The sequence below is a fragment of the Gekko japonicus genome, unplaced genomic scaffold, assembly GCF_001447785.1.
Source record: "Gekko japonicus isolate JY-2015 unplaced genomic scaffold, Gekko_japonicus_V1.1 scaffold2449, whole genome shotgun sequence".
In the NCBI taxonomy this organism is placed as follows: Eukaryota; Metazoa; Chordata; class Lepidosauria; order Squamata; family Gekkonidae; genus Gekko; species Gekko japonicus.
Genome location: NW_015174911.1, coordinates 10,978 through 21,779, shown reverse-complemented (window position 1 = coordinate 21,779; position 10,802 = coordinate 10,978). Strand labels below are relative to the sequence as shown.

The 10,802-nt window shown below is 48.5% G+C and overlaps 1 protein-coding gene across 1 annotated transcript in view; it reads right to left on the bottom strand.

The window, feature by feature from the left end:
• LOC107122010 (protein tweety homolog 3-like) overlaps positions 1-4,991 on the bottom strand; it is a gene marked incomplete at its 5' end in the record, with an annotated part of 32,326 nt that extends 27,335 nt beyond the window's left edge. Inside the window, 2 exons of the mRNA XM_015425031.1 lie at positions 817-909; positions 4,936-4,991. Coding sequence (XP_015280517.1) covers positions 817-909; positions 4,936-4,991 — 149 coding nt within the window. The remainder of the gene's footprint in view (positions 1-816; positions 910-4,935) is intronic.
• Positions 4,992-10,802: the final 5,811 nt, after the last annotated feature.

Sequence of the window (10,802 nt, the reverse complement as noted above, 5' to 3'; positions counted from 1 at the left end):
CGCCCTTCACTTGGAGTCTCAGAGCGGCTTACAAACTCCTTTCCCTTCCCCTCCCCACAACAGACACACTGTGAGGTAGGTGGGGCTGAGAGAACTCTGACACAAACTGCTCTTTCAGGAACAGCTGTGCCAGAGCTTGTGACTGACCCAAGGTCACATCAGCAGGTGTAAGTGGAGTGGGGAATCAAACCTGGTTCTCCCAGATTAGAGTCCGCACACTTAACCACTACACGAAACTGGCTCAAATTGATGAATTGTAATGGATATAACCATGGAATGAGAAGAGACGACTGCTGAGATTTTGATGTTTGGAAGACGTTCTTCTTATGAAATGGAAGTTTAACTCCGGAGAAGTTCATCCATCTGGAATTACATAAAAGATTGCATTATATGCTTTGAATCTAAGAATTTCTGTAATTTTGTAAGATTATAAATGCTTTTTGCATTATCTACAGCTTATCGGTTATTCATTATTTGTTGTTGACTATATGAGCTGTACCCCTTTGCATGTGGGTTGCAAAGGCCAGCAGACGGGAAAGAAAGCAGCCGTAATCTATATATATGTGTGTGTCTGTGTCTGTGTCTATAACAGGGGTGGCCAAACTTGCTCAACGTAACAGCCACGCAGAATAAACGTCAGATGTTTGAGAGCCGCAAGACACGAACAAATACAACACACTTGTTTTTACTGAAAAATATGCAAATTTGCTTTATATTAACATTAAATTAGACTGTGCGAAAGAGCCACATGCGGCTCCCGAGCTGCCGTTTGGCCACCTATATGGCTTCTATAGAGACGCGCTCGTCCAGATTTACCTTGGAGGTGGGGTACTCCCTGACGGCCGACCTCATCAGCTCCAGCACGTCGTCTTGCATCTCCACCAGGGCTTTGTGGCTTCCTGACAGCTTCTGCTTGGGACACAAAAACATGGCATCTCAGTCCTCGGGGGTGGCCCGAGGGAAGCCGCCCCCCCCCGCCACGACTGAGCTGTGAGTGGCAAAGCTATCCTGAATTATTGAGGAACTGTCTGTCCAGGCACAAGCAAGCAGTTGTGCATGCCCTGTTTCGTTCCAAGTCGTGGGTCCCTGAGCATCTTGCTGGGTTCTGCAGAAATAGGCATAAGGAATCAGTTTGGAGGAAATAAAGAGTCTGGAGGAAGGGAGCGCGCTCTAGAACAGAACCAAGCAAAGTGACAAATGGTAAAAAGGCGCGAAGGTTTCTAAAAAACACCAAGCTGTAGATTCTGGAGCGTGTCCAGAAGAGGGCAAGCAGGATGGTGAGAGGGCTGGAGTCCAAGTCTTACGAGGAAAGGCTGAAAGAGTTGGGTCTGTTTAGCCTGGGAAAGAGAAGGCTTAGAGGGGACAGGATTGCCGTCTTCAAGTATTTGAAGGGCTGTCATGTAGAAGATGGAGCAGATCTATTCTCTCTTGCTCCGGATTGCAAGACTAGATCTAATGGGTGGAAATGACAAGGGAGTCGTTACCGGCTACATATCAGGAGAGACTTCCTAACGATAAGAGTGGTTGAGCCGTGGAACAGTCTGCCTCGGGGGGGTGGGGGTGGATGCTCCTTCGCTGGACGTTTTCAAGCGGAGGCTGGACGACCATCTTTCGAGTATGTTTTGGGTATGTAGGGCTATCTTTCGGCTATGCTCCTGCAGAGTGCAGGGGGTTGGACTAGATGACCTGCAAGGTCCCTTCCAACTCTAACATGCTATGATTCTATGATCACAACAGGTTTCACATTTCCTTCCTCCCCACCCCCATACATGCCTTTGTTTTGAAAATCTTAACCTGAGTTCCATTAATCTTCCTTCAAGATTCTGCGTCTCTTAAACCCATCGACTTCGGGGGGGGGGGGGGGAGGAACGAAACATTCAATGAAAGAAACTTCAGCAAATTGTAGGAGTTTATCTAGTAAGTGGAATATCTTCCACAGAACCTGTAAAAACTGTCCCTTCTAAACACGCTTGGATCTTGTGAGTGATGAGATACTTTACGGAAAGGTGCGTTGGAATGGGCTGTACTTTTATTTCAGCAGACGGATGCTGCGGTCACACACGCTAAATAATCCACTTTTAATCCACTTTCCAACTGGATTTTGCCAGTTCACACACAGTTAGCTATTGAATTTTTTTAATGGTATAGTCCATCAGACTGTATTTATCAATCACTTCCGTGAACCTGTTTGTGGCTCTGGCTAGGAGATCCAGGTTCACAGAAATCCCAAGGAAACAATACGCAACATCTCAGGTTTCTTTATGAAGATATTTTGATAAGCAACGATCAAGCTTACAGACGTGGCAGGCTGAGGTCTCACCTGCTGGGTCTCGCACACACATGCACGCACGGCGAAACTGAGCCAGACCGCGAGACGAGATGCGTTGGTAAAACTGAACATCTTATACCCTAATTGCGGGCTACGGGTCAAAAAATCATTACTTGAGCTATCCAAAACACTAGGATGAGCCAGGCCGTCTCACAGCGGGAATGAAGGGGCGAGAGGAAGCAAGTCAGGCTTCCAAGATAAGAGCCGCTAACCAGCATGAGAAGGAAGAATATTCTCTCGGAAGCGACCCGAAGGCCATCCCTTAAAGGGTCAAGCACCAGCCAATTACAAAGATGGATAATAATAATAATAATAATATAATAATAATAATAAACAACTTTATTGTCATTGTACATAGTACAATGACATTAAAGATGCAATCATTTCGGTGATCTACAACAATATTCATATACACTCACACACCATTCACAACTGTCCCACAACTCCCTTAAGGTTCACGTAGCAACTTAAAACCACCAATGTCACCCAAATTCCAATTTCATACTGCATTTAAGGCAATGATAGCTCTCGAATAAAAACTATTCTTTAATCTATTTTGTCCTTGCTTTAATTGCCCTATATCTTCTGCCGGAAGGCAGCCGTTCAAACAGGGAATGTTCAGGATGTGACAAATCCTGCAAGATGTTCTTTGCTTTTTTCAAACATCGAGAACTATACAATTCCTCCAGGAATGGGAGAGGGCAGCCAATGATCTTCTGGGCTGTAATAACAACTCTCTGGAGTGCTTTCCTCTCCACAGCCGTACAAGTGGCAAACCAGGCAAACCAGGGCCAACTGGAGTGCAGGGAGAGGTGAGGGTATAAATGCCCAGATAAATAAAAACACAGATCTGTGCTATGGCTTGCCGAAGCGTAATTTCAATCATAACACCACTAGATGGCCACCTGACAGCAATGCTGATCCTGTGAACTTAGACAGATCACAAGAAGGGGGGGGGGCAGGAAGGGTTGCATCAGTGCTTAGTTCTCCTAGCCCTTTCTTGCACGCCCAGGGAAAGGCTGATCGCCACTTTGGGGTCAGGAAGCCATTTTCCCCAAGGCCACTTTGGCCAGAGATCCTGGAGGCTTTTTTGCCATCTTCTGGACATAGACCAGGGGTCACTGGGTGTGTGTGTGGGGGGGAGGTATTTGTGAATATCCTGCATTGTGCAGGGGGTTGGACTAGATGACCCTATAGGTCCCTTCCAACTCTATGATTCTACGATCCTTCTGCCAAGAATGATAACCACGAGAACAACAGCACTAAAGAGCTGAATGTCTTTTAAAGAAGAAGGTATGGAAGGAGTGGTGTCCAACGGAAAAGCGATCGAGCGAGATGACACAATTCGTGGCTGCATCTCTGTTTGCATTTCTGACTTCATGCTCCAGGTAAGAGCTCCTCAGCCAGGGCATTAGGCAGCCTGACCACTCGGGAGGGAGGCTGAGCCGTGCAGGACTGTAACTCTAACCCCGCAGGCCCCACGAATGGAAGTGAAGAGGATATGGCCATTCTGGTGGACAGCCGGGGTTGCCAGATCCGGGTTGGGATATACCTGGAGATTCTGGGGGGTGGGGCCGGGGGAGGCCAGGGGCCCCAGTGGCGAATGCTACCACAGACGCCACCCTCCAAAGTAGCCGTTTCCTCCAGGAGAACTGATCTTGGCCGCCTGGAGATCAATCGTAGGTGCTACCTGGAGGTTGGCAACCCAACAGGGAGCACTCCTTCTGAGCGTGAGAACTTTCTGCTCAAAGCCCCAAATGTCTCCCACAAGCCCCGCCGCGGGACAGAACTACACAGAACATTAGCAGGCCTGTGTCTTCGAGCGTACGTCCCCGCCAAATGCATACGAAGCAGGGCAGGGAGGTGACTCCTACCAGAAACGAGATGGGTGAGAAGATTTCTCCCGACTTCCTCTGCCTACCGCTTCTCCCCTCCCCTCCAGGCCATTACTCGTCCGATCCAGTCTCTGATCCGAGCTGGTCCCGCTTTCTGGAATTCTGGCGACTGGCTGTGTCTGACAGCACAGCTCTGCTGCCACTGTACAGCCCTCGCCCTCTTTAAACAGGATTCGACACCTTTCTTTGTTTCTGCCCACCCCAGACACCGATCAATCCCGCTTATCGTTGGTCTTGCAAGAAGATGAGGTCATAGTCTGGGACTGCACGGCCGCACGCTATGGAGGGAGAACTGTGGTCCGTCCTCCATCCATCACTCTCATTAAAGCCCACGCCCTTTCTTTATTGGAAGATTGAACGCACAAATACTAAAAATACTCCCCATGTTTGGAAGAAGCCAGGCTGATGACTCGCCGCTCAGACTTCCAGTCATGCTGAAGAATAGCTTAATGAAAGGGGATGTGCGCGCGTGGGACGCAATGCTCCCTCTAAGCTGTGGAGTCTTGTGAGCAAAAAGTCTACTTTGTGAGTCACTGGCATTAAAATTGTGGGCGAGCCATTTGGCTACTGCATAAATCAGTTTGCTCTGGAGCCATCCTCCCTGAGCGAAGACCAAAAATGGGTGAGCTGGAGGCTAAAAAACTGTGAGCTGGCTCACACTTACCCAGCTTAGAGGGAACAATGCGTGGGGAAGGGGATGTCACCACTCACCTGCTGGAAGGGATTTGGGGAGCCAGCACTGCAGACCAAGTAATAGTTCAGAGTATCTGCAAAAAAGGAGAGACAAAAGAAGACACGGCGATCAAAAGTTCATATCTGGTTCTGGTTATCCTGTTTTATTCTTGTAATGCATGAAGGTGTTCCTTATGAGCAAAACACAAACGGACTATAAAGGTGACGGAAAGAGGCATTGAGTCACACCTCACTTACGGCAACCCCTGGACCCTAGCCAGGGCCGGCCCTGCTTAGCTTCTAAGAACATAAGAGACGCCAATGTTGGATCAGGCCAAAGGCCCATCCAGTCCAACACTCTGTCACACAGTGGCCAGAAATACCAGGTGCCATCAGGAGGTCCACCAGTGGGGCCAGGACATTAGAAGCCCTCCCACTGTTGACCCCCCACCAAGCGCCAAGAAGACAGAGCATCCCTTGCCCCAGAGTCCCTATCTATCCCTTGTGGCTAATAGCCACTGATGGACCTCTGCTCCATATGCTTATCTAATTCCCTCTTATAAGAACATAGGAGAAGCCAATGTTGGATCAGGCCAAAGGCCCATCCAGTCCAACACTCTGTATCACACAGTGACCAAAAAAACCAGTTGCCATCAGGAGGTCCACCAGTGGGGCCGGGACACTAGAAGCCCTCCCACTGTTGACCCCCCCCAAGAACCAAGAAGACAGAGCATCCCTTGCCCCAGAGTCCCTATCTATACCATGTGGCTAACAGCCACTGATGGACCTCTGCTCCATATGCTTATCTAATTCCCTCCTGAAGCCGTCCATGCCTGTAGCCGCCACCACTTCCTGTGGCAGTGAATTCCAAGTGTTCATCACTCTTTAGGTGAAGAAGGACTTCCTTTTCTCCGTTCTAACCCGACCGCTCAGCAATTTCATGGAGTGCCCACGGGTTCTTGTATTGTGAGAAAGGGAGAAAAGGACCTCTCTCTCCACCTGCTCTATCCCAGGCATAATCTTATAAACCTCAATCATGTCACCCCTCAGTCGTCGTTTCTCCAAGCTAAAGAGAACTGAGATCTGACGAGATCGGGCTGGCCTATGTAGGGGAAAACTGCCGGGGAGGGAACCCTTTGGTGTGTTTCACAAGACACTCCTGCACTTACTTGTGCCTGGTGTCCATTATGTGGCCATCTGGACAGCCGAACTGCGCATGCGCAAGGCCAGCCACAGGAAGTTCCAGAGCTCAAGAGGCTCTTCTCCCTTCCTAACAGTGATCCAAGAGGTAGTGGGAAAACCTTCAGTGAGGGCGGGAAGGGCGTGCCCAGTTGCCTCCGTCTTACTGTGAAAATTCTTTGGTTACAGTGCTAGGAGAAGCTTTTTTAGAGTCAGAGTTTTGCAACAGTGGAAGCGGCTGCCTCGGGAGATGGTGAGCTCCCCCTCACCGGCCGTCTTTCAGCAGCACAGTGATGGCGAACCTTTTAGAGCCCGCGTGCCCAAACTGCGACCCAAAACCCACTTATTGATCGCAAAGTGCCAACTCGGCAATTTAACCTGAATACTGAGGTTTTACTTTAGAAAAAAACAACTCATACATTAACTTAAGATGATCCAAACAAAGTAAGGAAAGCAATCCCAAATGCTTTCATTTACTTGAAATTATTTGACAGAGAATCCGACACTTTAATGATGGTCTGGGCCTGGCTGGGGCGACGGCACGCGTGCCCACAGAGAGGGCTCTGAGTGCCACCTCTGGCCCCCGTGCCATAGGTTCGCCACCACTGCTGTAGGCTGAGCCTCCACTGAGCAGGAGGAGTTGGACTAGATGGCCTGTAGGGTGGGAAGGAGGGGGATGCAGGGCCACACAGACAACCGCTTGAGCTGCTCGGTGAACGAACCACATAGTCTATTTTGCCTACGTCTGTTTCTTCTGGGATTGACGTCTATCGGAGTAGAGCCTGATGAATGCTAAGGCACGAGACCAAATGGCAGCTTTTAGAGATGTGGTCTATGGGGCTACCCCAAGCCCTGATGAAGTGAGCACAATTATTTCGGGAAGACGATCCCAACAGAATATGCCTTAAGCTCGGGTTCCAGGCCTCTGCAGCAAGTGAGAAAATATGGATCTTTTCTGAATGCTTCAGTTCGTCATCAGTAAAGCATGTTCCATGCCCAAGGAGAGATCAGTAAGATGAGGAAGAAGAAGAGCAGAAGAAGAGATTGGATTTCTACCCCGCCCTTCACTACCCAAAGGTGTCTCAGAGCGGCTTACAAACTCCTTTCCCTTCCCCTCCCCACAACAGACACCCCCTGTGAGGTAGGTGGGGCTGAGAGAGCTCTGACAGAAATGACTCTTTTTCAAGAACAGCTCTTATCAGAACTACGGCTTGCCCAAGGTCATCCAGCCAGGTGCAAGTGGAGGAGTGGGGAATCAAACTCGGCTCTCCCAGATTAGAGTCCGCAGACTTAACCACTGCACCAGACTGGCTCTCGGAAGGAAAGAAGATCGGTAATGCCATATCCTGGTTAGCGTGGAATGGCTCGACTGCTTTAAGAATTCCATGCTGGGAGTTTAGACCAACTTATAATTATGTCATTTCAAAACAAGGTGGGTCATGTGTCAACGAATGTTAATGCATTAACTCGACAGGCAGAGGTAATTGCAATTTAAAATGATGTTTCTGCTGTAAGCAACCGGGAGAGCGTGGAGCCGGAGGCTCAGAAGGGTTTGACGTTAATCTAGCTGGAACTAGGATACGCTTCATTGAGGGACCGGACCGTGAAAGGTGGTCGCTTTCGTCAAGCCTTCGAGGAAATTTCTCAATCCTTTCCTTACTTTCCAAAGGGCTCATGGGAAAGCGGCAACTGCTGCCAGATGGGCTTTAAGAGAAGCGGTAGTGTTCTTAAGATATTGCCAGTACTCAAAAAATACAGCTGCATCTACAAGAGCGTGGCTGAACTTCTTTCAGACAACAGCAGATTTCCATTTGGAGGCAGTGATCCCTCTAAACCGAGTCAGTGTGAGCCAGCTCACAGTTTCTTAGCCTCCGGCTCACATATTTTCGTCTTCGCTCAGGAAGGATGGGGCTCCAGAGCAAACTGATTCATGCAGCAGCCAAATCGCTCGCTCACAACTTTAATGCCGGTAGCTCACAAAGCAGAATTTTTGCTCGCAAGACTCCACAGCTTAGAGGGAGCATTGCTTGGAGGCATATGATTTTGGGGTAGACGCTCCCTTTCTTCTATTGTAACTGCTTGTATGGCTTCAGGAAATAAATAACTGACATACAACTCAACCAGACAGGGAGATGCAGGGTTTTCTTTTTTTGGGGGGGGGGGTTGGTGTCTCGGCTCAGGAGGGATGGGGCTCCAGAGCAAACTAATTCATGCAGTAGCCAAATCACCTGCTCACAATTTTAATGCCAGCAGCTCACAAAGTAGGATTTTTGCTCACAGGACTCTGCAGCTTAGAGGGAGCATTGGTGTGTGGGTGTGGGCGTGTGCCTGGAAGCCATGGCGACCTCTGGTGACTGACCCCTGCTGGGGGCCTGGAGGATTTCCAGAGAGGCGGCTGAATGAAGCCTGCCCCTGCCTCCCGACGGCTGGTATTCCTTGGAAGTCTCCCATCCAAGCACTTGCCAGGGTCGACCCCACGTAGCTTCCGAGATCTGACGAGATCGGGCTGGCCTTGGGGCTATCTGGGTCAGGGCCAAGATGCAGAGTCTTCTTGATGCAGGGGTCACCAATCGACTTGGACCGACAAGTGGGAAAGAGCGGGAGCGGGAGAGATATTTGTGTGGCGAGGCGGGGCCGTCTGGGCCGATGAAACACATGACGCTCCTTTGCACAGAATCAGACCTTCGGTCCATCAAGGTCGGTATTGTCTGTTCAGAGAGGCAGTGGCTCTCCAGGGTCTCGGGCAGGGGTCTTTCGCGTCACTGCGCCCAGGTCCCTTTCAACTGGAGATGTGCGCCGGATTGCTGACTGTGCTCTGTCTCGTGGGAGAGAGATATTCCCTTCGCGCTTACCACGGAATTTATATCAGGGCTTGGTGTGTTTTTGGCTTTGTTTTCTCTTTGCTTTACTGATGGCACAGTGTGCCCATACAGCTGAGGGACCCCTTGTCTGTTTGAGCCACTTCTTCTTTCATATTTCTTTTAAAAACTGGTTATTTATTGTTTATATCACACATATCCACATATCAGATACAATACATTTATCCTTGCGAGTCACTTTTTTCCCCCTTCTGGTGGCTCAAGTGGTTAAGACGCGGAACTGCAGGCTGTGGAAGGTCAGTAGTTCAGCAGTTCAAGACCCGAGTGTGCCGCATGACGGAGTGAGCTCCCGTCTCTAGTTCCAGCTCCTGCCAACCTAGCAGTTCGAAAGCAAGAAATTGCAAATAGATAAATAGGTACCACTTCGGTGGGAAGGTAACAGCGTTCCGTGCGCCTTGGTGTTTAGTCATGCCGGCCACATGACCACGGAGACGTCTTCGGACAGCGCTGGCTCTTCGGCTTTGAAACGGAGATGAGCACCGCAACCCTAGAGTCGGACTCGACTGGCTTTCGAGCAAGGGAACCTTTACCTTTACCTTTTTACCCATACATAAAACTTCTTCCATCTTTTTACAAATATCTCATAGTCTTTTCCTTGGAAAAGTACACTTAATCTGTCCATCTCTGCTAATGATAACATTTTGTCTAACGGTTCTTCCTTGGGGGGGATTTTTTCTTCTTTCCAGTATTTTGCTAATAAAATTCTTGCCGCAGTAAATGTGTAACTTATTAAATATTTATTCTCGCTACTATAATTATTTGGTAGCATATTTAGTAGAGCTACTTCCGGTAAAGATGGTATATCTAATGGTGTAATCTCTTTTAATGCCTTGTATATTTTAATCCAATAGTTTTGGATTCTCCCACATCTCCACCAAACATGTATAAATGTGCCCACTTTGCTCTTACATTTCCAACAATTTTTGTTAGCCGTTCCAGAACATTTTGATATTTTATCTGGTGTCCAGATAAAATATCTTCTTTCATACCTTGAACATATATATATATTTGCAGGGGCTGTGAAGAAACACATTTACTCCTGGGAGGCTGGCAAAAAGCACAGCCTCCACTTTGCGTTTTAACGGTTTTTGTTTTCTCTGGACAGAGAACAAGCAGGGAAGGGGAGGTCAGTCAATGGTTTCCCAGGCTCACCTCAGCTACCTCTTAACAAATGCTATCAGGTCTAGCTAGAGACAAGGGGGTGGCCAAGATTCCCCCCCCCCTTCTAAGCAGGGAACAGAGGTTTGGAGGATTTTTGAATCGGACAAACACCAGGGAAAGGTTTGTGCACTTGTGGGGGGAAATGCTGAGGAAGGAGGGAAAGCACCATGTGCTTTCCTAAGTTCTGGAACCTTCCATGGTTGACTGGCACATGCGCAGCTCCCATGTGGGGACTGCACAGAGACCACGTGAATGAATCTCAAAATCCTAAGCACTGGGATTCTTTAATATTGATGTCATAAACAATCATAAATAATTCCTCCCCTCCCCATGACATAAGACTTACTTAAAGCATAACATTAAAAAAAAAAAAATGAGTTCCATTTTGAAGCAACTCGGCAGTTCACTGATCGCTTGCTACTCTGGGGAGATTATTCCAAATCTTCCCACCAGTAAGAGCTGGTGTACGTCTTCAGCTCTGTTTTGAGTTATGCTATCCACTGGAGTTGGGTTCAGTGTTGAGTTCCATTTTGAAGCAACTCGGCAGTTCACTGATCGCTTGCTACTCTGGGGAGATTATTCCAAATTTTCCAAACCAGTAAGAGCTGGTGTATGTCTTCAGCTCTGTTTTGAGTTATGCTATCCACTGGAGTTGGGTTCAGTGTCCCCTCTAAGCTGAGTTAGTGT